This window comes from Vespa crabro, chromosome 2, assembly GCF_910589235.1.
Source record: "Vespa crabro chromosome 2, iyVesCrab1.2, whole genome shotgun sequence".
Lineage (NCBI taxonomy): Eukaryota > Metazoa > Arthropoda > Insecta > Hymenoptera > Vespidae > Vespa > Vespa crabro.
In genome coordinates, this window is record NC_060956.1 from 19,159,716 (window position 1) to 19,186,405 (window position 26,690).

General features: G+C 26.3%; 5 protein-coding genes across 12 annotated transcripts; 4 read left to right on the forward strand and 1 right to left on the reverse strand.

The window, feature by feature from the left end:
• The first annotated feature begins 1,972 nt into the window (after window positions 1-1,972).
• On the forward strand, window positions 1,973-5,823 carry LOC124421881 (ralA-binding protein 1). The gene is made up of 9 exons (XM_046957569.1): window positions 1,973-2,240; window positions 2,431-2,569; window positions 2,952-3,202; window positions 3,354-3,615; window positions 3,691-3,871; window positions 3,949-4,263; window positions 4,354-4,714; window positions 4,830-5,083; window positions 5,178-5,823. Exons 1-9 carry the CDS (start codon window positions 2,156-2,158, stop codon window positions 5,277-5,279), a joined length of 1,950 nt encoding a protein of 649 aa, XP_046813525.1. The 5' UTR covers window positions 1,973-2,155; the 3' UTR covers window positions 5,280-5,823.
• A 2,016-nt stretch (window positions 5,824-7,839) lies between these two features.
• LOC124421540 (glucosamine-6-phosphate isomerase) lies at window positions 7,840-10,976 on the forward strand. Of its 3 annotated transcripts, XM_046956815.1 has the most exons (6): window positions 7,840-7,997; window positions 8,784-8,938; window positions 9,045-9,329; window positions 9,421-9,779; window positions 9,956-10,037; window positions 10,539-10,976. In XM_046956815.1, the coding sequence occupies exons 2-5, from the start codon at window positions 8,815-8,817 to the stop codon at window positions 10,031-10,033; spliced, it is 846 nt and encodes a 281-aa protein (XP_046812771.1). In that variant the 5' UTR covers window positions 7,840-7,997; window positions 8,784-8,814; the 3' UTR covers window positions 10,034-10,037; window positions 10,539-10,976. The 3 variants fall into 3 exon arrangements, with proteins under 3 accessions (XP_046812771.1, XP_046812772.1, XP_046812770.1); XM_046956816.1 differs by lacking the exon at window positions 9,956-10,037; XM_046956814.1 differs by lacking the exons at window positions 9,956-10,037; window positions 10,539-10,976 and having other exon boundaries at window positions 9,421-9,949.
• A 358-nt stretch (window positions 10,977-11,334) lies between these two features.
• LOC124421539 lies at window positions 11,335-13,589 on the forward strand. Its single transcript, XM_046956813.1, has 2 exons — window positions 11,335-12,113; window positions 12,651-13,589. The coding sequence occupies exons 1-2, from the start codon at window positions 11,615-11,617 to the stop codon at window positions 13,400-13,402; spliced, it is 1,251 nt and encodes a 416-aa protein (XP_046812769.1). The 5' UTR covers window positions 11,335-11,614; the 3' UTR covers window positions 13,403-13,589.
• Window positions 13,590-13,632: 43 nt separating this feature from the next.
• On the reverse strand, window positions 13,633-15,959 carry LOC124421538 (nucleolar GTP-binding protein 2). Its single transcript, XM_046956812.1, has one exon. It carries the CDS (start codon window positions 15,824-15,826, stop codon window positions 13,643-13,645), a length of 2,184 nt encoding a protein of 727 aa, XP_046812768.1. The 5' UTR covers window positions 15,827-15,959; the 3' UTR covers window positions 13,633-13,642.
• A 456-nt stretch (window positions 15,960-16,415) lies between these two features.
• LOC124421731 (UHRF1-binding protein 1-like) lies at window positions 16,416-25,942 on the forward strand. Of its 6 annotated transcripts, none has more exons than XM_046957266.1 (19): window positions 16,416-16,696; window positions 17,174-17,375; window positions 17,529-17,720; window positions 17,826-18,051; window positions 18,136-18,302; window positions 18,437-18,596; window positions 18,667-18,924; window positions 19,008-19,247; window positions 19,552-19,578; window positions 19,981-20,073; window positions 20,193-20,374; window positions 20,456-20,693; window positions 20,778-21,976; window positions 22,072-22,206; window positions 22,761-22,772; window positions 23,434-23,787; window positions 23,867-24,014; window positions 24,974-25,384; window positions 25,588-25,942. In XM_046957266.1, the coding sequence occupies exons 1-18, from the start codon at window positions 16,653-16,655 to the stop codon at window positions 25,342-25,344; spliced, it is 4,248 nt and encodes a 1,415-aa protein (XP_046813222.1). In that variant the 5' UTR covers window positions 16,416-16,652; the 3' UTR covers window positions 25,345-25,384; window positions 25,588-25,942. The 6 variants fall into 6 exon arrangements, with proteins under 6 accessions (XP_046813222.1, XP_046813223.1, XP_046813226.1 ...); XM_046957267.1 differs by having other exon boundaries at window positions 18,670-18,924; XM_046957270.1 differs by lacking the exon at window positions 25,588-25,942 and adding an exon at window positions 24,217-24,316 and having other exon boundaries at window positions 24,974-25,126.
• The last annotated feature ends 748 nt before the right edge of the window (window positions 25,943-26,690 follow it).

Genomic DNA, 26,690 nt, shown 5'->3' on the forward strand with positions numbered 1-26,690 from the left:
CGAACGGATATTTTCAATTGAATTCGAGGTAAATAAAACTTATAAGACATATATTTTGTAAATTTTTATTTTATTTATATTTCGTTAATTTGCGAAAAATCAAAATATTAAAAATAAAGAAATAAAAAAAAAAAAAAAACATGTTCAAAAAGAAAATAGAAAAAAAAAAAAAAAAAAGAAAATACTTTTTCCTTAATTTTTTGACAATATAGTTATCGGAGATTTAGGCGAAAGTAAGATAAGAAGGATAAAGAGATTAAACGTCGAAAGTTTTGAGAAGTCTTCATCGATACTTCTTTAATCCTCTTACGGCTTATTGATTTTAGCATTATTCTCTTCTCGAACAAATGCGCCTACTTTAAACGTTGCACTCGAAGAATGAAATAAAGGTAAGACTAATCGTGTTAATATCGGTTCTTGGACGTTCTCAAACGAGCTTCACGATATTTCTTATAGATTAAATCATCATTATAGATGATTATTATCGTTTAATTTCTTTTTTCTTTCTTTCTTTCTTTCTTTCTTTTTATATTTCTTTTTTCTTTTTCTTTTCAAAAGATAACATAATAACGTAGAATATTTTGCAATAGGATAAAGTGTGAACGTTAAAAATGTGAATAATCATTGTTAAAACGATGCGTTACGAAAATGGGCCTTTGCTCAAGGCTTTTCACAAAAATACATATAAAACTTTTGGTTCACGGTTAAACTCGTAAAATCTACACGTTAAATCAATGTCAGTATAACGTTAAGGGTAACTTCGGTCGTTTATAATCATTTTACGGATACCACGAAAATTTATGGTCGGTTTCTTAAAAGGATACTGCATAGGCCGTGCACGTAAAAACGTTATCGCAATATTAAAGATACTTTCGACCGGTAGACTCATGTCCAGGTTGTATCTGAATTTAAGATGTAATTAAATTTCACGAGGAAGCTTACTGCAAACTTTATTACTTTACAATACTTTTAGTACTTTCTTTTTTTTATTTTTTTATTTTTTTTTTTATTTTTTTTTTTACTTTACTTTTTCTTTTCCATTTCCTTTTTTCTTTTTCTTCAATGCATGAAACGCAGTTAATTATTATGCTTTGTTTTTATCAATCATTTTGATGATATCGATTTTCAATCTCTCTCTCTCTCTCTCTCTCTCTCTCTCTCTCTTTCATCGCGTTTCACTAGATTTTCCTATTCGATTTTATAATATTTTAAAGTAAAACTTGAAAATATACATAACATATAATATAACGATATTAATTATTTCATATAACATGGAAAATTTCTCGGGAAAATTATCGTTAGATGCCTAAAACTTATGATTAATCTTTAGAAAACATTGGGTTGAAACAAACGACCTTCCAAGGGGAATTAATTCCAGCAAGAAACAGTCCCATAATCATGATATATCGCGTCATTAGCAGTGTATAATAAGTTAGACATCCACTGACAAGAAGGTCTATATACTACTACACACTCGTATACACTCGTAGCCTTTCTTCAAGACATAAACACAAGAGGAAATACTTTTCGTTTATGGCCAAGACAAGCTGAGCTCGTTAAAGAAAATCGAATCGTAGTTTTCCAGCGGCAAACTTTTATTAGTACTATTCGCTCGATCTTTCTTTTAGACTCTTTCTCATCATTCGTAACAATCTAACAAGCATTTAAGAAGTTGGACGTGCGCGATTTTCGTTTTCCATTTCGAGGAAAAAAAATTTGTACGTGTAAAAAGTATTTAAGACTTTTTATGCGTCTGTCGAAGAAAAAAAAAATATCGAAGTTATTTGGTATTGGATTCTAAAATAAAAAAAAAAAAAAAAAAAAAAAAAAAAAAAAAAAAAAAAAAAAAAAAAAAAAAAAAAGAAGAAAAAGAAAAAGAAAGAAAGAAAGAAAAGAAAAGAAACGTAAAGACAAAAAAAAAGATAATACTTCCTTAAATATTTCTAATGATTAAACTTGAAAATATAACGTATACATATGCAACTATATGTAATATAAATATTATTAATCGTTCCTTGATGAATAAAGGAAATTCAATTTGAATAATAATAATTCGATTGATCGAATCGATAGAGTTCCCTGCTAACGAATAAGATTCGAGTATTCTCGAGTATCGCATGTACGTTCGAGCGAAGTGTCAAACGGACAGAAAAGGATGGACTTCGAAAGTCCTGACGTTGAAAAAGAATTTCCAGGATTGTACGCCTCGGAATCGGCCAAGAAAAGTAACGAGAGTGATTGTACGTAATAATAATCATGACATTAATAATGTGAGACTTTTGTACGAAGAGTACGAAGAGGTTATGTATCTGTCATTTGATTCAATTACTGATTCCAAATAATCATTTTACATAACGTTCTTTCATCTCTCATAAAATATCTTTAATATTTAAAATATCGATCAATCTACATATGTCTTTTCCATTTCAGTCAGCGACGAAGGTGGTCACGAGAAACATTCGAAAAAAGAACTCCTCGGTGGTAAACGCAAAGAAAAAAAAGATCGAAAGGACAGAGGCTATGCCACATTAGAAGGTGAAAGTTCACCAGACGAGGATCAGGAAACAAAGTAATTTTGTCATCGTTGTAATTCATTCTCAATTGGCATAAAAGATAAATGTTATTGCGTTATAAATATTATATGTTTGTACAATATTAATTTCTTACTGTTATTACATTTATTATAATTAGATTTTAAGGATTAGATCTCAAAATCATATCATTTAACTAAAAAGTTTGTTTTATTCTCGACATTGTTTGATCATTTAAAAATGGAGAATAATCTGATATCAAGTTTTTGTGATTTAATATTATTTTTTATATTAGTTCTCATCTGTGCTGTAAATGTGTACTTCATTATTCGAGTTTTAATTCTATATGCACAAGCATAATAAAATTGTTCTCCTTGTCAAATTTTTCTTCTACTATGTTATATTTAATATGTTTCATAGAAGTCCTTCAAAATCAAAAAAAACCAAAGCTTTTAAATTTCCTTCAAAGAAAGAAAAACGTGAGAAATCTAGAGAGAAGGAGGCAAAGGAAAAAGATGTTGAAAAGGAGAAAGATAAAAAAAAGAAAGACAAAGATGATAAAGATGCAGAGAAGGATAAACGTAAAGACAAAGATAAAGATAAATCAAAGCAAAAGTTAAAAGACAGAAAGAAGGGAAAACATACTGGTGAAGAGGGTTTAGATATTGGCGGTAAAATATATCTTTTTAATTATTATGCTTTATCTTTGTTTAAAATATACCAAGTAATATCAATGAAAAATTAATATATACATACATATATATATATATATATATATATATATATATATATATATATATATATATATTTCATTTGTATCAGAGGAGCAACCAATTTTTGGAGTCAGTTTAAGTCTTGCAGTTGAAAGAAGCCGATGTCATGATGGAATTGAATTACCATTAGTTATACGCGATTGTATTGACTATGTTGAGGAACATGGTATGAATATAGAATGCCTGTATAAAATCCCTGGAGTAAAATCTAAAATTCAAAATTTAAAGAAACTTTATAATCAGCGAGAAACTGTAAATATATCAGAATTTGAACCTACGGTAGCTACAAGCTTATTGGTACTTTTTCTTAGGTTTGTATATCAAAATTTTATTTTACATATTGTTTCAAGTTCCGATATCCCAAAACTCACATAATGGCGATCCAGAGAATTGCCAGAGCCTGTTTTAGAGAATAGTGAGACAATATCAAGATTTGAACAAGCTGCATCAACAAAAGAAATTGCTCAACGGGAGTCACAACTACTTCAATTAACACATCAATTACCAAAATGCAATAGAACTCTTCTCGCATGGGTTACTCTACATTTAGATCATGTTGCAGCCCGTGTACGTTATATGATAATTGAAAATCACGACATTAATAGATCTGATATAAATAGACTAAAGGGTTGTTTTTATTTTAGGAAAAAACTACTAAAATGAATGCCCAGACAATATCCATGACATTAAGTCCAGTTTTACAAATGAGCCACAGGTTATTATCTGCCTTACTTTTCCATTGCAAAGCACTTTTCCCTGATGTACAATTAAAAAAGTACATTCCACCACTTTCGTCTGGTAGTACGAATTTGCCAGAAACTGTAGAAAGTATAGCTGCTGAATTAGCAAAACAAGAATCATTATTGTCACAAATTCATATGCAAATGAATGCAGGCTTTGTTACAAAATCAAAAGAAGAAGAATTATGGGAAGTACAACGTATGATAACGCAATTAAAGGTAAAATTTCCCGATTAAAAAGTAAATTGTTTAAAAGTAGTTATAATAAAGAAGGATTTAATTTTTAATTATTACCAAATATATCGATAGAGAAAGTATAAAACAGTTCAGAAACTTGAAGGCACAGCACAAAAAAGTTTGGACGAGGAAGTAAAATCTAGTGATGAGAATTCCATAGATCCAAATTTACAAAAAACCAAAGTTATTGAAAAAGAAACTGGATTTTTAAAAGTGGAAGGACTGAAGTCGTCTAACTCAATTGTAAAAAAAAATAATCTACACCACAATGTAGAAGAAATTAAGGATAAGTGTCCAACTTGTACAGGATCGAATACGAGTATTATACAAAATGAAAGAAAAATAAATTCTCAAGAATTAGATGTGGTAGATTCTACTGAATCATCTGTTATGATTCAAAATAAAGAACAAGAATCTAAAGGAGATAACACTGGTATATTAAATATATATATATATTTTTTCTTTTTTTTTTTTCTTTTTAACAATTTTTCATATAATTACAACACATTTATTTATTATAAGAGATTTAATAGAAGTGTTAATTATAGAATCTGAAGCAGAGGATGCTATAGCTAAATTAAGAGAAAATTTAATTTATGAAGAGTTATTAGATATGCAAGCATTGTTGAAATCTCGTATTACTCAAGAAAAAAGTGAAATTAAACGACTGAAAGAAATGCTTCTTATGATAACAGAACGAGAGCCAGATAAAAAACCAAAACCAAAAGAAAGAGTTCATTCTCCAAATGAAGCTGAGATAACAGCTATGATACAATTAGCCAAAGAAAATCAATTATTAGAGGTATTTTCATAAAATATCTTTTTTATTACAAATTTTATTTTCAATTACTTTATTATATTTCAACTAAATGTAATTTTATATTTTATTTATATAGAAAAAAATGACAACTTTAATACGTAGCATTATTGAAGAAAAGGATGCTTGTGTGGAATTGCGTGTCCAAATAGCAATACATCAACTAATGGCAAAGACTTGACCTTAAAACCATAACTGGTTCCTTAGTGTTATAATGCTGACATGACAAAAATATTTGAATGAATATTACGTTTTGCACAAAAAAAAAGAATATATAGTTTATAACATGTTATAATTCCTATACTCCTCATAAGTCTATATTCTATTATTCTTCAAAACAATAAGAGGGTAAATGCTTTATATTCTCCATTAAGACCCTTCAGTATTTTACAATTTGAAAATACATTATTCTATTATTGCACAGAATGTCTTACAATTGTGTTTAATTATGATGATATCATTCCAGTAAAGAATGACTGATTATCAATAGAATAGAAATGATTACTTAAGATCAACAAATATATTGAACTTTCAATTTTTAATAAATATACAAGAAATTATTAAAATCTAATTAAAGATTTTTTTTTTTTTTTTTTTTTTTTGAATATTTATTTATCTCTTATGATTCGCTATACAAGTATCATGTATAATGTTATCAAAGAAATGAAAATAAATGTAAAAGCAAATATTTAAAATAAAAATAATTATTGATATTATTTTACCTATCATATGTATTTAATTTATAATAGTTAATAGAAAAGTTATTATTTTTTTTGAAAAAAAATCGTATCAAAAAATGATGTTCCCTTAAGAATAATAATTTATGCATTCAAGAAAAAAGTTTTTTTCAAAAATTCGGAAAAGTCATGTTTTTTTGCTTAAGCCTTTATCTTCAAAACGAAATATTGTTCATCAAAATCGGTCAAGAATTACAACCGGACTTGCTGTTAATGTAAATACGATTTTTGTCTATTTTTCCTGACACAAAATTTCGTATAGTGGCGCCCCTTTGAATTTTGCGGCAAAAGAGAAGAAACTCGTACCATGCCAATTGGATTTAAATATAATACCTTGAATGAATACGTTCGTAACGTTGAGTAACCATTATCTGATTGTTTGTATAAGTAGATAGCTAAAGCACAGAATTTTTTTAATCATTCCAAACGTAAAAAAATATGTTTTACGATGCTTGCACGGACAAGTTGCGATAACATAGTCGGTCAATCTTTCGACAAATGATAAAAATAAAAAAAAATTCATGTTCAATGTCACAAAGATTTTGACGCGCGATAAATTTATAATAATTTTACTTTAAAATTTTAATAGTTAAAAATATTCGTATTGAGATAGATGGCCTTGGGAGTGGCCTTGGGTGGGTCTCCTTCCTTCAATAGGGGAAAAATTGAGTTCAATTTTGATACTTTGATTTTAATCGAGTAGACCGATATTCAATGTGTCCATCTTTTTTCTATCATATTTCTTCTCTTTCTATTTTTCTTTTCCTGGGGATAATCGAAGGATCATCGAGATATCACGAAGAGATAAAATTCATCATTGATTTTTACGCGAGTATACGAGAAAGATAGGGAGAACACATGAGCGCGTGTTAGAGGGCACAGGTGTGAATGTTCGCAGGTGCGATTAAAAGTCCTACCGAATACTTTTCTTTTTATTTGCTCGAAAATTCAATTAGATTATCTCACAAATGTGGATTTTAGAGTAGGATTACCTTTAGCTCATGAGTCTCCAGATGCAACAACTTACACCTAGTGTGATCTGGACCCAATAGTAATTGCGATATATTGAAATCTAATTATAAATCACACAATGCAAGTATTATCGGATGAATGATTTTATATTTTAAGACTTTTCCAAAATCTTTTCTTTCTAATACTAATTAAACGTTAAAAGTATTTATATTTTTCATTGTCAATCATATTTCAACAGATAAATAAATTGGATATAATAAAATTCTATGGACAAATATGAAATATATAAATTTGCTATTAAAGTTAAGATTTTTTCCGATCATTTTTATTTGATCAAAAATAATAATTAAATTATATATTTATATGTTGTATATTATTATTATAAAAATAAAACATTAGATATAGACTAACTATAAAGTAAAATTCCGCTCTTTTTATTCCACTATTTTGTTTTCTTTTTTTTTTTTTTTTTTTATTTCTTTTTCTTTCGTGATTTCTTCTGCAAATGTAATCCTCTTTATCTTGTATCATTATTATTACCATTATATATTATATATAATATAATAATATAATAATATAATAATAAGAATAATGATAAGAAGAGGAAATAGAAAAAAAAACATATATATATATATATTTATATTATATTAAATAATATTTGATATATTATATAAGTATATAATAATTTTCATATGAATTATATTTATTCATTCTATATGAATTCATGTCGTAAAATAAATGAGTACTGGCATTCCCTCGTATCTGTCAGATCTAATTATCTATTAAACTATCTTTTTTAATCAACACTAACCCAATTGTTAGAGAGGTTTATAACATGTATAAGCTTATAGACTGATACGATAAACGCATGGTAAAGACAATATTCCTTAGTTGCATTTGTAGTTCATATTTTGTCCATACCTGTCGCTGAAGTCACATAAGCTTTGAACGAAGATAATAAACTGCCATAATGAAAAGTTCATGTATATATATATATATGTATATGTATATATGATATATATATATATTTGCATTACGATGCTCGACCAATCCTCTTGTAATATTTTGCAAGTGTAGTAGGATTTTATTTTATCACGTCTATCAGCTGATTAATAGTGTATCTTTTTAGTGATTTACGACTGGCAAACTGTAGAAAAGCATAAAGTTAGTAGAAAGAACGTATAACAAAGGTAGATATAAATTTTTATATTTTCAAAATCAATTTAACACATTTTATAACTATTTATTTATAAATTTAACAATAAAATATCGTTATCAACAAAGTATCATACTAAACGATATAATTTTAAATAGATTATTAAAAAAGTTGATCACTAAAAAGATTATATTTATATATATATATATATATATCTATATATATATATATAAATATACATAAAAGAATATATGCATCTAAAAACAAAATACGTATCTTAATCTAAATGTAATATTATTGAATTATTTATAGATATATAATATACTGTTCTTTAAAATTTTTTTTGAACAAATCAATCTAAAAAGATATCTATATACGAACGTCATTGTTTATATCTAAAAGTTAAATTCCTTTCTGATATCCAAAATCTTATAGAATTTATCAAATTTGAGATATAAAAGTATGTGTTTTATAATCTAATTAAGATAAGAAGCCATTGTTATATTGTTATCACTGACATGCCCATAAATTTACATTGTATCACATTAAGTATATCTTACATTAAGTATATATTATATTAAGTATATATTATTCATTATGGTAATATTTGTCCTTTTAATCATTTGTTTTTTTTTTTGTTGTATCTTAATATCTCATTTTTTTGAATGTATAGAAAACAAATGATAACACAATGTATATATATATATTTGTACATGCTATTATTTAATTTATTGTTACAATATATAAATAACTATATATATATATATGTAAAAAGTATAATAGTAATAATAATAATAATAATATTATTTATATCCTGCAGTGATCACCTGTACAACCTATAAGGAATTACAATGCGTTTAGTAATTTGTGATACAGTAGACTATGTCTCTGAATGGTCTGCAAGATATGTTTTAAAAAGAATTAAAGATTTTGAACCAAATGAAAACAAATATTTTGTTCTTGGTCTTCCTACAGGTAATTGTTTTATTTATTATTATTATTATTATTTTTTTTTACTTCTGATGTATATTTATTTTTTATTTATAATTTTTACTATTTGTATGTATATATACAAATATAGGTGGTACTCCTCTGGGAATGTATAAGAAATTAATAGAATATTATAAAGCTGGAAAAATTTCTTTTAAATATGTCAAGACATTTAATATGGATGAATATGTTGATTTACCAAGAGATCATCCAGAATCATATCATTATTATATGTATAATAATTTTTTTAAACATATAGATATTAATCCTCAAAATGTTCATATTCTTGATGGAAATGCACCCGATCTTGTAAAAGAATGCGATGATTTTGAAAAAAAAATTAAGGAAGCTGGTGGAATTGAACTTTTTATTGGAGGTATATTTTTTTGAATAAATTTTTGTACTCGTACATAAACGTTAATTATTATGCAAAATAAATTCTTAAAAAGTATAATATTTATATATAGGTATTGGACCAGACGGCCATATAGCCTTTAATGAACCAGGTTCTTCATTAGCATCTCGTACTAGAGTTAAAACTTTAGCGCAAGATACATTGGAAGCAAATGCTAGATTTTTTGGAAATGATATTTCCAAAGTTCCTAAACAAGCCTTAACTGTTGGCGTTGGCACTGTCATGGATTCAAAAGAAGTAATGATACTCATTACTGGATCTCATAAAGCATTTGCTCTGTATAAAGCAATAGAGGAAGGAGTTAATCATATGTGGACAGTGTCAGCATTTCAACAACATCCACGTACATTAATTATATGCGATGAAGATGCAACTTTGGAATTGCGTGTAAAAACAGTAAAATACTTTAAGGTATACGCATATATAGAAAGTTGCTTTTCAAATGAACTTTGTAGTTTAGAATTATTTTTGTCATATAAACGTTTCATTATTTCACTGCATTATTTCACACACAATTGTTGATTTTACTCTTTGCACCTCCATTTCATTATATAATTAGTTTGGCATTCAATTTGTGTGCTATCCAGGGTCTCAGTGCTGTACATCGTAAATTGATCGAAGAAGATGGACATACCATACCACGTCGTTCAATAAGTGACAGTTAAAACGGTAGTTATTCCCGTACTCTCTTCATATGCAAATTATTATTAATATATAATTTCTATGCAATATTCCTTGGTTAAATATCTTTTATATAAAGTGGTCATTCAGTGGTGCAAATTATTGCTGATTTTTAACATAAAATGCTTTTTATTACTGTCTTTATTAATCCTCGGAAATAACATCTGCCAAACCTGTTGCTTATTCTAACTCAAAAATCTCTCCTACATGCTTCATAGTAATATCATTTAATGTACATACAATCATTAAAAATAATTGTTACATGCATACAAATTTCAGCTTAATTTAGAAGAAGAAGAAATGTTATTATTTTACGTTTCCTTGCGTAATTTTCGTATTGATTAAGTCTATTCAACTTTATGTTAATAGAATCTTTTGCTTCATTTTACATCATAAAGGAGCTTACATCAAGGGAGCTGCTTTTCCTGGGACATCTTGGATATAATTAATCTATTGCTTTAACTTTTAATAGCACTTTTATTATTACAGAATTTATGGGATATCCATAGCAAGTTGATAGAAGAATCAAACCATGGATTACGTTGATCCAATAACCGATACCTGTGTAATGTAAAAGACTTCATGTGTGAAAAGGACTCGAAAATATTGATCTGAAATTTCAGTTCAGACTGCCATGGTAAAATATTTTTGTGATAAACAATGCTGTATCATAACTGTTTACTTATGTTTTACTGTTTTATATATATATATGTGTGTGTGTGTATATATATATATACATATACATATATATATATATACATATATATGCACATATTATATATAAGTATATGTGCACACATCTATATGCATACATATATACATATATGCGTATAAGTAGAATTTCAAATTGTACAAAAGTGCAATATTTTTATACTGTTAATACCCATTTTTCATAAAATAAATTTATCCTTTTATCACATTGTCAAATATATATATTTATCGATTGTTAAAAAATTGTTGACGAGTTATGCAAGAATGAATCATCAGAATCAGGATATATATATATATATATATATATATATACACCTTGTTTTTTGTTTTTTTTTTCTTTATTATTAAAATACGAGAAAGTAAAATATTTATTATCATGGTTTTGACCAAGAAAAAAAATTTCCTTCATATACATTTCAATATTGAAGATATACCATTAGAAAATGTTTTTTCATTAAAAAATGATTACATCATTATGAACATATTATTCTACTCTACGAATGACGTAAAGTAGGACGAATGGGAGTATCAAATAGAGAAGTGGTTATATCGCTCGAGAAAAGTAGATAAAAGATTTAGTCTCGACCAACAGATCATTTGTTTCGGATCGTTCGACAGAGATCTGTATAAACGTAACTTCTTTTTATATGTGACAGTAATAATTTTTTCGTGTTATAATATCAAGATAAAATTCAAGTTTAAAAAACATTATAAGTGGAATTATTTTTTCAATATATTAATTTTAATAGACGTCTTCCTATTACATCAGATAGAACAAGATTACGATCATAATTGTTTTTCCTTTTTTTATTATTTTTTTTTTTTTATTTTTTTTTTTATTTTGTTACGTTTGAATGACCATGGAGACAGAACAAAAAGAACAAATTGAAATAAAAGAAATAACTTTATACCAATTGGAACCATTATTACGATCAATGTTAGGTAATGAATTGATCGTTGAAAATTACACGAGCAACACATTTTTACCGCCTGGAGAGAATTACGGTAGTACTATTTTAGCTATCGATGCTGTAATAAAACGAGAAAAGAATGCCGAAAGAGAAGATCTTCATATGATTGCGAAAATGGCACCGCCAACTGAATTTCAAAGACGAGTATTTAATAGTCCTTTTACGTTTAAAAAGGAAATATTTATGTATGAACGTTTACTACCATATTATAGACTTATGGAAAAAGAATTTGGTGTTGATGAAAATGAATTATTTGACGTTATACCCAAATATTATGGTTCCCGTTTATCTCTCGATCCAGAAAAAGATTTTGATGACAATGCTGTTATTTTATTAGAGAATCTTAAAATACGTGATTATTATACTGGTAAAAGAGAAATAGGTAAATATATAATTTTTGGATTATTTATGAATATAAAGATTATATATATATATATATATATATATATATATATATATATATATATAATCAAATAGATCACGATCATTCTTTTATTATATGTTTCACATAAAAAAAAAAAAAAGAAAAAATAATTACAACAAAAAATAATTATTTTCTAAAAATTCTGTTAATTCGAATGATAATTTTGTATGCTACAGTTTTTATATAAGAAAAAAAAAAAAAACGATAAATAAAAGTAAAATGTAAGGGTCAAGTTCAAAATATTTTATCTGTATAAGAATGATCGCGATAATTTCTTATCGCATAATTCATATCATTTATATCACTCATTTTATCATATAAAATAAATTTAAAAATGCTTTCTATTATCATGTATAATCCCGGTTACAAAAAAAAAAAAAAAAAGAAAAAAAAAAAAAAGAAAAAAAACAAAAAAAGAAAAAGAACAAAAAATTCAAATAATATTCTTCATTTATCTTTTTTTTCTTTCTCTCTCTCTTTATTTCTAAAACATAGGCGTCGATTTAGATCATTCTAAATTAGCCGTGCGTGCAATGGCTAGATTTCATGCCCTTGGAATCGCAATGAAGCATAACAAGCCTGATGAGTATAATATAATCAGAGAAGCTTCTAAATGTCCTGAACTTATAAAAGATGGATTTACAGAGTTTTACATACCTATATTAAAAAAACTCGAAGAAAATCCAGCTACGAGAATTTATTATGATAGATGTGCAGTAATATTAAAGGATGTAACATTTTTTGAAGAATGGTTAGCTGAACCAAAAGGAGAATGGGGAACGATAGTTCATAAAGATTTTTGGGTAAACAATATGATGTTTCATCGTGATCAAAATGGTCACGTGGACGATGTGAAATTTATCGATTTTCAAAATTATATGTATTCAAATCCGGTAGGCGAATTATTGTTTTTTTTACATTCAAGTACAGACGATAATGTTCGGGCAAATAATCTCGATGAACTCACAGATTTATATTATGAAATTTTTATTTCTGTATTATTAAAAATGAAGTGCGATATTAAACCTTACGATCGTAAAACTTTTAACGAGCAATTTCTATTAGTCTGCAAGATTGAATTTATACATTTATGTTTTATGTTAAAGATGCTTACAATTGATGTTGATAAAACCAATTTGAACAATTCTACTATTGAAACAGTAATGAAAAGCTATGAAGGTAACGAAATGTTTACAAAAAGATTACAAAGTCTAGTATTATATTTTGCCGAACATAATTGGATTTAGATAAAATTTCTCTATTTTTATTAATGATGGCTCATTTGATTTTAATCGTATTCTTCTCAGGTTTTTTGTTTATTTTCTATCGTAAAAGTATTATTTTACGAAACGACATATTATAATTCATTTATATATAGTAAAGTATTATATAGAATTTTAATTAAAATATGTCTAATATTTATATAAAAAGAAGTATTTAATATTATATTACAAATGTACAATAAATAAATATAGTATTAATTTTTATTATTTTCTTTTTATTTTTGGAACTTTTCTATTTCTATTTCTGTTCTTTACATTTGTAACTTCATAAAAGTTGCTTCCTATTTTCTTTCTCTTGTTAGCTCTTTCTATTGCTCTACGTTGTTTACTTGTTAATTTTTTATTATTCTCATTATTCTGTTTTCCCTTTTTAGATGATACCGTAAATGTACCACTACTTGAAAATGTTTTAGAATTGATCATTTCACTATCACTGGAATCATAATCATTTTCCACAACATCAAATACACTTTGCATTAGATTATCTTTTTCTATAGGTATTTTAATTTCATCCTCTGAATTACTTGGATTTCTTTCATCTTCGGAACAATTGCCATTTCTTTCATTAATATTATCTTCGAGAATACTATTTGTTGTATTTATTGTTGTTTCATTCTTATTTTCTTTATTATTATCTTCCTCAGGATTTGTTTTTTGTGACTCGTTTAATGTATCAGTTATGTCACTGACATTTGGCAAAGAAGATTCAACATCTATCTCATTGTCGGTACAATTTAATTGTTCTAATTCACTTTGACTATAACAAATATCCTTTATATCGTCACCAGAGTATGGCAATCCTACTTTAATTTTTCTAAAATCTTGTAATACATTCAATTGTACTTTTGCCGAGTCTTTTGATGAAATACTTCGATCTTCTTGTTGATCTGTTTCAATCACAGTGTTTTTATCATTTTCAATGAGAACATTCTCGTTTTCTGTTGTTACAGATTTAGGTAATGGATCTTCAAAACCAGATGGTGCAACATAAAATGGCAATTTACCACGTTGCCAATCATTAAGAACCATACGTGCTGTTATCGTTATATCTGGTTCTCCTTTCTTCAAAAGTTTTCCACTTTTACGTGCTAATTTTTCCAAAAAATCAATGTGATCTGTCCAACCTTCGATCTTGTACGTTTTACATAAATATTCAGCTTTTACTCTTTCCAAAACTGAACTTACATAATCTTCTGGATTTTGAACGAGTTCAACTCTCACTACACCTTTTAAAACTTTTTCTGTATCAGTCTCTTTAGATGGATAAACTACACCTGGACAATCTATAAGATATATACGACGCATCAAAGTTATATATTGCCATACTTTTGTTTCCCCTGCTATTGGTGCTACTTTACAAACCTTTTTGGATCTTAATGTATTTATGATAGAACTTTTCCCAGTATTTGGATATCCAATAAAACCTACACTAATTTGTTTTTTATCTATGTGTAATTTTGCAAATTGGCGCAATAAATTAATAAGGGAACCTTTACCAAATGGATGAGTTAAAGATGCATGAAATGCTACTGTTGGATATTCTGAGCTTAGTATAGCAACCCATCTTTGCGTCACCCAAGTTGGAACAAGATCTACTTTATTTAAAATGAACATTAAATGTTTATGCGCCTTTTCAGTTTTTAGATATTTTTCTACAGGTGGAGATCTAGTTCCCATAGGATCTCTTGCATCTAATACTTGTAATACTACATCAGAAGAATCGATAACTTTATATAATTCATTCCAAATTCTCTTGCTTTGTCCTGCCGCCATTACCCAATCTCTTTGCATATCACGCATTCCTGTATCTTCTCGAATTAAATCATAATCTTTGAAATCCTTTTCCTTATCATATGTTTCTTCTTTCTCTTCTGCCAATTTTTGCAATTCATCATAAGTTGCAATAGCCAAGTTCGGTCGTTTTCTTATTTTTTTTGGACCAAATACACTTTCAAAACTTTCTGTATCTAATAAATGTACTCTCGCATTAATGGCCTTCTGTTGAAGTAAAGTTACTGGTAATTGTGTAGGTTTCATTACTACTTTGTAAGGATCGTTCATAGCTGCTCCTAATTCGTTTTGAAATTTTTGAAGTGCATTTTGTGATATTACTCTTGAATTGCCGAACCATCTTTGAGAAGGTTCAACGCGAGACATAGTACCTGGTGCATGCCAACCTTGAAATGGTGCTGGACTAATAATCTTACCTACACGATTACGTTTAGGTCTTTGATTACGATACATTTGCAATCTTTTTATAGTTGCTTTTGTTCTGATTTTTGCTACACCTTTTAACCCTTCTGTTGGTCTCTCAGGGTTCATACTATGTCCAGAACGATTAAAACCTTCTTTCCGAGGAGGTCTATTATCTGCTCGTGATTTTGCCATTTTATTGTTTAAAATTATAACACTTTTACTTTAATATTAAATGTAAAAAATATTTAAACAATTTTCGAGGTTCGTTGTACGATCTAAATACCCACGTGTATGTCGACCATATTTGATTATAACGCACTCTAGTGTTCTATTTATATAACTACTTTGATAAATTTTCATTGATAAAAACAATATATATATATTTTTTTATTTTTATTGTTTCATTCATTATTTGAAAATAATAAATATTCTTTAATGATCAATAATCATTATACAGATCATTATGTAAAATATTAAAGCAAATATTTATCATAGAAAAGACAAGAAGATCAATGATAAAATCATGGAAATGACTTTACGTATTAACCAATTAAATTGTTGTATTTATTGAAATTTTGTAAACGAGTATTACTTTCAACGTGGCTATAACGAAGTCATACTTTTTGTTATCGCTAAGCTATATACAAAAAACTAAATAAATTTATTAAACACATTTGTATTAAAAATTACGTTGAGAAGAAATATATATATATATATATATATATATATATATATATATATATTCCTTTTAGTTTGTTATTAATAGATTCTATTAATATAATCTTCAAACGAATTATTCGTTATTCATTTGTAAAAACAAAAACAATATTATAAAGAGCATAGTTACGTGTTAATGTATGTTTTAAATTAATTTTCATGAAAGAAGATCGAAGATCTTATAAGAGTCTATGGTCATCATAGTCATTGGCACGGAATTCTTTTATCTGTTCCTCCATGTGTCAAACTAACCATGTTTAGACGTATTAATCGTCATAAATGTTAAGTAGAAATCTAAAAAATGGTGTCGATCATTAAAAATCAGTTACTTAAACACTTATCAAGGTATTGAAAGTATAGTGATTTTTGATTTTCTTGTTCTTTAGTATGATGTCAGATAAAATCGTTCCATCTTTGATATATGATTAAAAAAAAAAAAATAACATTATATAAAAACTTTTTCCAATCAAGATTCATGAAAGTTTATTTATTTATTGTGATCGTACTTTTTTTTTTATTACTAATAAAATATTATTTTCTTAAAAAATCATTTTGACAATATAAATTTGATTATTCTTTATAAATAATTTTGAACTCATTTGATGTAAATGATGGTTATAATTATGAAAATTTTTCAAAAATTTTCTTAATCCAAATAATTTACTGAATGTTTACTTAAAACAAATAATTTACTGAATAATTTACTGAATTTATAATGAAAAATGATGAAACAACTAATTATTCCTATTTTTCTATTTTATTAAGATTAAGATTGATCAGATTTGACCTATTTCTAATGACTATTTTTATCATGTTTTACAGATTTACTAAAAATCTATCGGCTGATAAAATAAATTTTAGTACGTTTAAGGGAGAAGGAGAATTAACCAATTTAGAATTAGATGAAATTGTTCTTACAGATTTATTAGAACTTCCGTCATGGTTAAGATTAACGAATGCTTGGTGCAATAAAGTTTCTTTTCGTATACAATGGACCAAGTTAAAGAGCGTTCCTATTTTGTTGGTAATATTATTATTTTGAAAATATTTGTAGAAATTATTATTATTATTATTATTATTATTATTATTATTATTATTATTATTATTATATGAATAATTTGATAAAGGATTTATTTGATAAAATTTTATTACAAAAGTTTATTACAATTTTTTATAGAAATTGGATGAAGTTCATATTGAAGTAGAAACATGTGAAGACTTAAGAAATATGTCTTCCAATCAAGGCCTGTCATCTTATGCAGGTCCAGCAAAATATTCTCTTATCCATAAAGTGATCGATGGCATTACAGTTACTGTTAATAAAGTATCAGTTACTTTTAAAAGTCCTGCTTTTATTGGATCTGTAGAGGTAAAATTATATATATATATATATATATATATATATATATATATATATATATATTATTTACACATATAATAATTATGAACTATAATTATCTTAATTAAAATTTAGATGAATCGCATTGTCGTTGAATCTAAATCACCTGCATGGCAACGTTGTGACTTAAGAACAACAAGACTAAAAGATCCAGATCGTGGCCAATTGTTGATTTTTAAAGAATTAGTATGGCAGACTGTAAGAATAGAAGCTAAAAGTACTAGAGATACAAATCTGTCACCTCTTCGTTTACTTACTAATCAGGCACGATGTTTAATTACTATAAAGAAAAGAATATCAGGTAAAATACATTGTTAAATTTTATTAAAATTTTTATAACAATGATTAAATAATTTATATAATTTAAATTATTATTTTTCATTAGATTGCTTTATTATGGGTTCAAGATTGATACTCATATTAGATGATCTCTTGTGGGTTTTAACAGACTCTCAATTAAAAGCAGCATTACATTTCATAGATTCTTTAGGAGGTCTCATAGAGAAAGCAACTATACTAGAACGAAAAACAAAAGCGGCTAGAAAGTTAGAGGTGTGTTTCATAACTATTTTAATTATATATATATATATATATTTTTTTCTAATCTCTTATAATTACTTTGCATGACATTTATATTAAGACGTTCTGTATAATGAATCTAAATTTGTGTTTTTCCTTATTTCAAGGTCTTACCAGAATATCAAGCACAAATCTCTCAACGAAGTAGAACAAAAAATCAATTCAATACACCAATATCAAAATTATTTTCAAAACATGATGTTGTAGAAACTTCTTATCACTTTTGGCCTCAGAGAATTGATCTACATTTGTGTGATGATGTTGGTGGTGAGTTAAAAATTATTATTATTAAAAAGTAATTACTATTAGTAATATGATAATATCACTTTTACAATAGCAGGTAGATCATTACATCCTGATTTAAAGGATGGTGGTGCTCTACAAATATGTTTAGTCAAATTCTATATTGATTACTATCCGTATCATTTGGCAATGGCTGATAGAAAAGATTGGATTAAATATAGAGAAAATGCTACGCCACATAGTCAATGGTTACAACAATCATTGAGTTCTTTCAGAAGTCAATTTATGGATCTGATTGATTCTGGGAGAACACAACATTCTCCATTAACAAGAAGTCAAGGAAATGCTACAGGTTTGAATATTAAAATATAAAAAAATATGTAGAAAAATTTGTAATGTATTCGTAATTGTAATATTTTTCTTTCAAATGCGCAGGCAGTACTACAAAGGGTTCTGGAGAAAATTTAGAAAAAAATAATCAATCACAGGGTGCAAATGTAGGATCTCAAGAACAAAAAAAGTTTCAATATTCTAGCGGAAATCCAGTAAAAAATTATGTTCTCGAGCAGCTTGCAAAATTAATGACAACTTGTATAGTCATTAGAATTGATGATTTTACGTTATTCAAAGTAACAACCGCATCACGCAAGTCTATACCAAAGGAATTTATTACAGGTATTTCATAATGATTTTTTCCTCTTTTTTTCTTTTTTCCCCTCCTTTTTTTTTTCTTTTTTCCCTCTTTTTTTCTTTTTTTTTCTCTTTTTTTCTTGTTTATGTTCAAAATATTTTTTATTTTTTGTTTAAATATGGGATAAATTCATATCAATTATTAGGTTATTATATTTTCTTAAAACACGAGAGAAAAGATTTTATTATTATAATACAGTTTATACTTAACTATACTCTATGAGAATTCTAGTTTTTAATTTTTAGAGTACATTATTATTATTAATTATTTTATTTGGTAATTGTATAGCTCAATCGAGGAAGAAACGTCCATCAGGTATATAATACCAAGTAAATGTTGTGTGCTTGTTTTTATGTAACATCTGAGTGTTACTCAGAAGGTAGTTCATTAAGAAATTTATTTGCTTTTATAATTCAAAAAATATATATATTGACATAATCTACAATTATATACAATAACAATACATTAAACAATACATTAATATATACAATCATAAATGAATTACATTTATTTTATTACTATATTCTTTCTAATTATTATGTTAGAGGAGCTTCATTTCATTAATAATTTATGCATATAAATAACATTAAGTAATGATACATAGACATATATTTTAGATAAAATATATTTTTACTTGGGATTATTCAGCATGTGTAGCATGTTAATAACAAATAAATGTTATAAACATTTTCTATTTAAATCGATATTTTTGTTTAGGAGATCGAGATAAATTCTGTCTTCCTGAAGATTTAACTATTCTTCATGGAGAATTTATTTATTACTATTATCCTGGAGATATTACTTTTCCATGTAAGAACACATAAATGTATAAAAACATTTTTTTTTTATTTTATTGATTATTAAAATTATTAAAAATATTATATAGTTAAATGTACGGAAAACACAAAAATATATTCCATTTGTTATAGTGCCACCACCAAAATTTTATGTACAAGTAAATCCAATTCAAGTAAACTTTGATGTATGCTCCTGCCTTTGGTTTAATTCTTTTCTATTAAATCTGCACCATTCGCTTATGAAAAAGAATGAGACATCAAATTTAAAAAATATTATGTATTTTGATGTAAAGATAGAAGCTATTCTTCCAAAGGTGAGTTTTTTATATGCATATATATTAATTTTTTTTTTAAAGATTTTAATTTTAATATTTTGCTTTAATAATTACTTTCAGATAGTTTTTGAAAATCAGCAGGATTATCCGAATCAAAAAGATAGACCTAAATCCTTGCACATTCAGACTTCTAGGGCATTGATTACTAATGTCCGATCGGTGGAAAGATCTTCAAGAGCTGACTTAGCACAATGTTTAAACACATTTCAATTGGGCCAAATGTTTTTTGGAGCTGAATTCCCAAGCAAAGAGAATGATTTTCATGTTGTAACTGATAAATTTTTAGCACATTGCGCAGGTAATTTTTTCAAGATCTTTTATATATATATATATATATATATATTTGTAAATGTTAATGCATTCTTGTTTCTTGTGTTTGTAGGTACAGATAATATTAGATCTGCACCACCAACATTTACCAGTAATTCAGTGAACGAATTAATTCGACAATTACATCGTGAATTTTTATGGACAGAAGCAAAAGATGTTTGGTGTTGCAATTTAGAACCTGTTTGGGGTGACTTTTTTGGTGCTAGAGCAGTAGGACAGAATCGTCCAGTACCATTCTTCGATGCATTTCCTTTAACCTTTTGGTGTCATATGAATTTAGAATCAGTAACTACAAAAACCACTTCTACTGCAGATATTCATGGACTCGCATATATAAGCAATTTAATTAGCATACAAATAAATCATTATCAATATCTTTTCTTATTAAGATTGTCAGAAGTTTTGTCCGAATTGACTACATATTTAGCTATCGATTCAAATAAGATATTGAATGTTGAATCTAGTGGTTCATTAATTATTGGTGCTTTAATACCACAAATAGAAATAACTTTTGTAATGCCTTCACATACTCCTGGGAAAGAAAATTCTGGCGGAGATTTGGAATCTGTTGTACCTGATTCATCTAGTATAGCTGATGATTTTGCTGGATCATCTGCTGCTTGGCATAGTGCTACACAAAATGCGAAAGTTGACTTCAGCACAAAAAGAATGAACACAAGTAATGACGTTGAAACGCCACAAAGTGAAGTATCATCGATGTCTATGGATTTTACACATTCTGTCTTTATAGAGCAACCACCAGTTGTTACGTTTAAGCAAAATGACAATTCAGATAAACGTGAACATATACATACGAGTATCGTTCCTGAAAAACAGCATACAATAGTAGAAGAAGAAAGTTTATCATTAAAACAAGGAGGAGATGCCATACAAAAACATAATAAACCGGATTTGATACCAAATACACCTTTCATTCCAAATAATTTTAATGTTGGTTTATCTTCTATGAAAAAAGGATTTAGTAATTTAATGACATCCATTGATTCGGCTTTGAAAGCATCTCCTGAAGATGGTAGTAGTGATACTGTATCAATGAGGAGTGATATAAGCTCGGATAGCGAAAATTATGCATTAATTAATCTTCAAGATCAAGACAAATTGGAAGGAATATTTACAATTGATAATACCATTAGAATAACTGCAGTGGAAGAGGCCAGTGAAGTAGTAGAGGAAACGCCAGACACGCAAAGTGAAAAATCTGTTGATAGTGTTTGCAAAAGAAAAGATATAGTAAATATTTCTATTTCATTTTATATGTATTTGCATGTATTACCTGTATCATTATTATTTATTATATCATTACATATATATTTTTTTATTTATAGATATCTGTTACCACGTTTAAATTATCCAAAGTTGAATTTATTCAACAATCTTCTGGCTACTCTTCAGCTATAAAAGTTCAAGTGTCAAATATAAAAAATGACGAGTGTCCATCTATTCCGTGGGACGAATTTCAGGTAAGATACGCGTATCATTTTTATTAAAATAATATACGTATTTTTTTCTGAATATGCACAAGAATGTTCGTTTTTAATTGAGTGGGTATAAGCAAGTACATAATTTTTACATTTTCTCTAGTCAAAGCTTCAACATTTTTTTCAATTTGTACGAACAAGTTTTTGGGATGATTTTCCTTTTTTTTTTTTATATATTTTAATATATATATATATATTCTTTTTTTTTTTATTAATAATCTATTTATGCTCTATAACGAATCTAATAAATACAATTAACATTTGTTATACTTCGAATATTTTATCGTTAATAAGAATTATATAAGATAATCAATAACTATATAAATTACAATAATAAGAAACAATGCATTTGTGTAGATTTCATATGCAATGTTTAGTTACTATTTGTGCTATACACACTATTATGTCTTATATTATATATTCATATGTATTTAAATACATATTGACATAAATTTTGTCTTTTAACTTTTTTGCATGCATCTCTCCTTCGCGTCTCTCCTTCTCTTGTGAATGTTTTTATGTGGCACTTGTGGCAGGTCAAGAGAAAGGTATTGGCAGAATATTCTCATACATACATATATTAAATATTTTATTCATACATATATTAAATATTTACAAGTGCATGTAAATCTTAATAAGTACATAGCATTATGATTGAGATTTTTTGCATTCTTAATTTCTAAATCAATTTATAAAGTGCAAAATATAAAAACTTAAAATATTGTTAGATATCAAATTAGTTAGCAAAAAGATTTGAATGTTCAATTTGCTTGTATGCTAAATATGAATGTAGATCATATACAATATTTAATAATTTTAACCAGTATATATGCATAGCAGATTTTAAAGTAAATAATACCGCTTGTATTATATAATTAATTATTTATATAGCTGCTTTATCTTTAATTAAAAGCACGTCTATCTTTTATATTTAAGCTTTACAAAATTACATTTCATTCTCTCTCAGCTATATGTTTTAATGCTATAATAATATATATGATTATGCTAATCAATGTAGGCTTATGTGTCGCTATGTTTAAAGAGATGTGTTTATTTGAACTTTTTAAATTATTAATTGATTTATTTTATGAAAATATAGCAAATTTGTTATTAGGATTACCTAAAAAAGCAAAATCAGTGTTTTAAAAAAATTATTTGTTATAATTTTTTAAATTGTATTAATCTAATTAATTATATTTTATTTACTAGACAAAATTCAGTTCTCGATCAAGAGGTTGGGTCGAACTACCATCAGACTCGGATTGTAGAACGTGCATCAAATTACGCTTAGATCATGATTTAAAAAATAAAGAAGATTCATTGAAATTATTCCAAGCTTGTCAGAGCAATAAAACTACTAATGAATCATTGGAAGAGAGTAAAGTAATCAAAGGGCCAACTGATAGTATTAATTTATTGGACAAACAGGGAATCATGGATTTATTCGAAGATACATTGGATATTAATGTAACTGATGTATCTATGACACTATCCATGAGCTCTGTTACAGGTTTAGCAGATTTAGCAGAGGATGAAATTATACCTAAACCTATCCCAATGCAGGTAATATAATAAATTTTATTAAATATGTTTCTATAGTATTTATAAAGTAATTATATAAATTACTATATTCATTTTTTAGGTATATCTCGAAAGAATATATCTTCATTTGAATGAAGATCGGCCTCCAAACAATATAACATCACCAGGTCCAATTCCAATACAATTGAATATATCAAAACTTAGAATAACAAGGGATATAAGCGGTGCCTTTACTATTGAACCAGTTGGTAAGTTAAAAGAACATAAAGTAATGGGTAGATTAAGTTTTTACTGCCACTTGCAATCTATTGCATTTTATTTTTATGTTATTCCAATATAGATATTATTTCATATTTAGTTTTTCATCCATAATAAAATGTATATAATACAGTGAATTTTGTAACTAAATAATATATGCTTACTTATATATGATATATTACTTTTATGTAGGTTTATATGTATATTACATGCAAGTGGCAGAATTTTGTTTTCAACAAATTGATATTATATATTGCGTAATTGTCCAGTGCACTCAGAAGGCCTTTCGAATGTGAGCATTGGTATAACACAATTAGAAAATTAGCCTTAGATTTTGTTGCTTATTTCAGCACATCTTAAGCTAGTTGTGTATATATAAACATAAATAAATAAATGAATATATATATATATATATATATATATATATTTATATTCATATATTATGGATATATATTAATAGATATGCACTGTTAGCAAGCATGTTTAAAAAAGAAATATCGATTAATATTTATTCTAAAAATTTAACTTTATGGAAATTTCTTTGAGATATTTTTATGAAATATATATAAATAATAGATAAGATCATTCGAAAATAATTATATTGTTTTTTTTTTTATATATTTTTATTTCTTTTATTTAATACCAAATTTTTAATATATCAACATTTTTCATTTTCACAACATACAAGCATGGATTAACATTAAATAAAATAAGCTTGTGATAGTATTCTATTTCATTTTCTAGATATATTTTATTTATTCAGCTAGCATGATAGAATGAGCTAGACAATAATTATATTTTAAGATTATCAAAAGTAATTTATTTTTTTTTACTTCATGATAATATGACACATGATATCTATCTATAAAAAATAGTTTTTTTTTTCTACACATTATTTTTTGATAATAAAAAATAAATATATTAAAAATAACATTTTTCTTTTTTGCAGTAACTATATCGGATAAAAGTAATTCTGATAAATTGAATTCAAATGGTAGAAATCAAATTTTTAAAGACGAGGAACGTGAAGTAGAATTGAATTCTTTAAGACAAACCAGTAAACAACTGAAATCTGATAATGAGGAACTCAGGCGACGTCTTGGAACTTTAGAAAGACTTTCAGAAGAAAATACAAAATTATTACGCATAAAGGAAGAATCAGATAAGATTAAAACTCGTTATAATTCTGCACAAGAAAATATTGCAATTCTTATTAATGACAAAGAAATATTATTAAAAAAAATAAGCGAGCTTCAAAATCAAATCATGGGTAATGGACCAGGAGGTAGTAATAGAACCTCATGGTCTATTAAGAGATAGCATACTGGCTGTTTTAATTGTTCTAAATGTTGCAGCTCTGGTAAATCATGAATTTTAATATTATTCAGGATATATATATCTTTATTTTATAAATGAAAAATGCGTATAATGATTTTCAAAATAGTTTGTAGAACTTTGTTATATATATTATATTTTCTTATTTTATATATATATATATATATATATATATATATATATATATATATATAAAAGAAAGGAATACATGAAATTTTATATTTTTAGTTCTTCAAAAGGCTATAATCTTCTATTGATTACTATCAGAGCCATAAACAGATATGTAATTTGGTACGGACAATGATGATAGGAATATTTCTTCCAGAATATGGCTTTACTTGTAACTATAATTATTGTAATTGTACTATATTTATCTGCCATATAAAGCTAAGAACTGCCGTTCAATTTAATGCAAAATGACAAAATGAGGCAGTAAGTATATATATCTAACTATATGACATAACATTTGCTTTTATACAAAACAAAAGTGATTGTAATAATTAATGTCTGTTTGGAATTTTTATTAATGAAAAGGTAATGAAAGATATATATATATGTATATATATATATATATATATATATATATATATATATATATATATGTATATATATAAATATATATACAGTTGGGGATAAAAATAAATGGACCAGGTACTGGATATAGATAATGATAAAATTATATATTCAAGTTTTATTTATTATGTATCCTTATATTATTATTTAGTAAAAAATTGAATATCATATCTACATTTGTGTATAAGAAAGTCACATTTAACGGTATTATTGGCTATTTATTAAGAGACAAAAATAATTGGACACGTAAAATAATGTGAAGTAAATAAAACAAATAATAAAATTAATATTTGATATTGCCACTTGGCAATAAATAAATAAATAAATAAATAAATTGGGAATGTTATCTTGTTGGAAGACAAATTCTTCCACAAGACCCATTTTTACTGTTGCCTCTTCTAAATTTTCATTCAGTATGCTAATATATTTATTCGGATTTATTATTCTGTTAATATTTATCAATGTACCAACTCCATTCCAGGAAAAACATTCCCAAACCATTAATGATCTATCGCCAAATTTAACCATTGGCGTAATAAAATACTCTCTTATACCCTTCATTTCTTTTTCTCCAGACATTATGTTTTTTCTTTAATTGCCGCAATTCAAATTTACTTAAAGTGGCATATTAACATATTTTTTTTGCAAAAGCTGAATGCTTTTTTATATTATTTTTATTAATATGTGTTTTACGTACAGCTTTGTAACATTTTAATTCATCTTCGTGCAATCTTCGTTTTATTGTTTTTGTGGAAACA

Bases quoted from the DNA above. Each gene is read 5' to 3' on its own strand.
- LOC124421881 (XM_046957569.1), top strand. From the start codon at position 2,156: ATGGACTTCGAAAGTCCTGACGTTGAAAAAGAATTTCCAGGATTGTAC. The intron at 3,872-3,948 runs GTACGTTATATG...TTTTTATTTTAG, and splicing joins TAGATCATGTTGCAGCCCGT to GAAAAAACTACTAAAATGAA. The intron at 4,264-4,353 runs GTAAAATTTCCC...ATATATCGATAG, and splicing joins GTATGATAACGCAATTAAAG to AGAAAGTATAAAACAGTTCA.
- LOC124421540 (XM_046956814.1), top strand. From the start codon at position 8,815: ATGCGTTTAGTAATTTGTGATACAGTAGACTATGTCTCTGAATGGTCT. The intron at 8,939-9,044 runs GTAATTGTTTTA...ATACAAATATAG, and splicing joins TGTTCTTGGTCTTCCTACAG to GTGGTACTCCTCTGGGAATG. The intron at 9,330-9,420 runs GTATATTTTTTT...ATTTATATATAG, and splicing joins AATTGAACTTTTTATTGGAG to GTATTGGACCAGACGGCCAT.
- LOC124421539 (XM_046956813.1), top strand. From the start codon at position 11,615: ATGACCATGGAGACAGAACAAAAAGAACAAATTGAAATAAAAGAAATA. The intron at 12,114-12,650 runs GTAAATATATAA...TCTAAAACATAG, and splicing joins TACTGGTAAAAGAGAAATAG to GCGTCGATTTAGATCATTCT.
- LOC124421538 (XM_046956812.1), bottom strand. From the start codon at position 15,826: ATGGCAAAATCACGAGCAGATAATAGACCTCCTCGGAAAGAAGGTTTT.
- LOC124421731 (XM_046957266.1), top strand. From the start codon at position 16,653: ATGGTGTCGATCATTAAAAATCAGTTACTTAAACACTTATCAAG. The intron at 17,721-17,825 runs GTAAAATTATAT...ATTAAAATTTAG, and splicing joins CTTTTATTGGATCTGTAGAG to ATGAATCGCATTGTCGTTGA. The intron at 21,977-22,071 runs GTAAATATTTCT...TTTTATTTATAG, and splicing joins TTTGCAAAAGAAAAGATATA to ATATCTGTTACCACGTTTAA.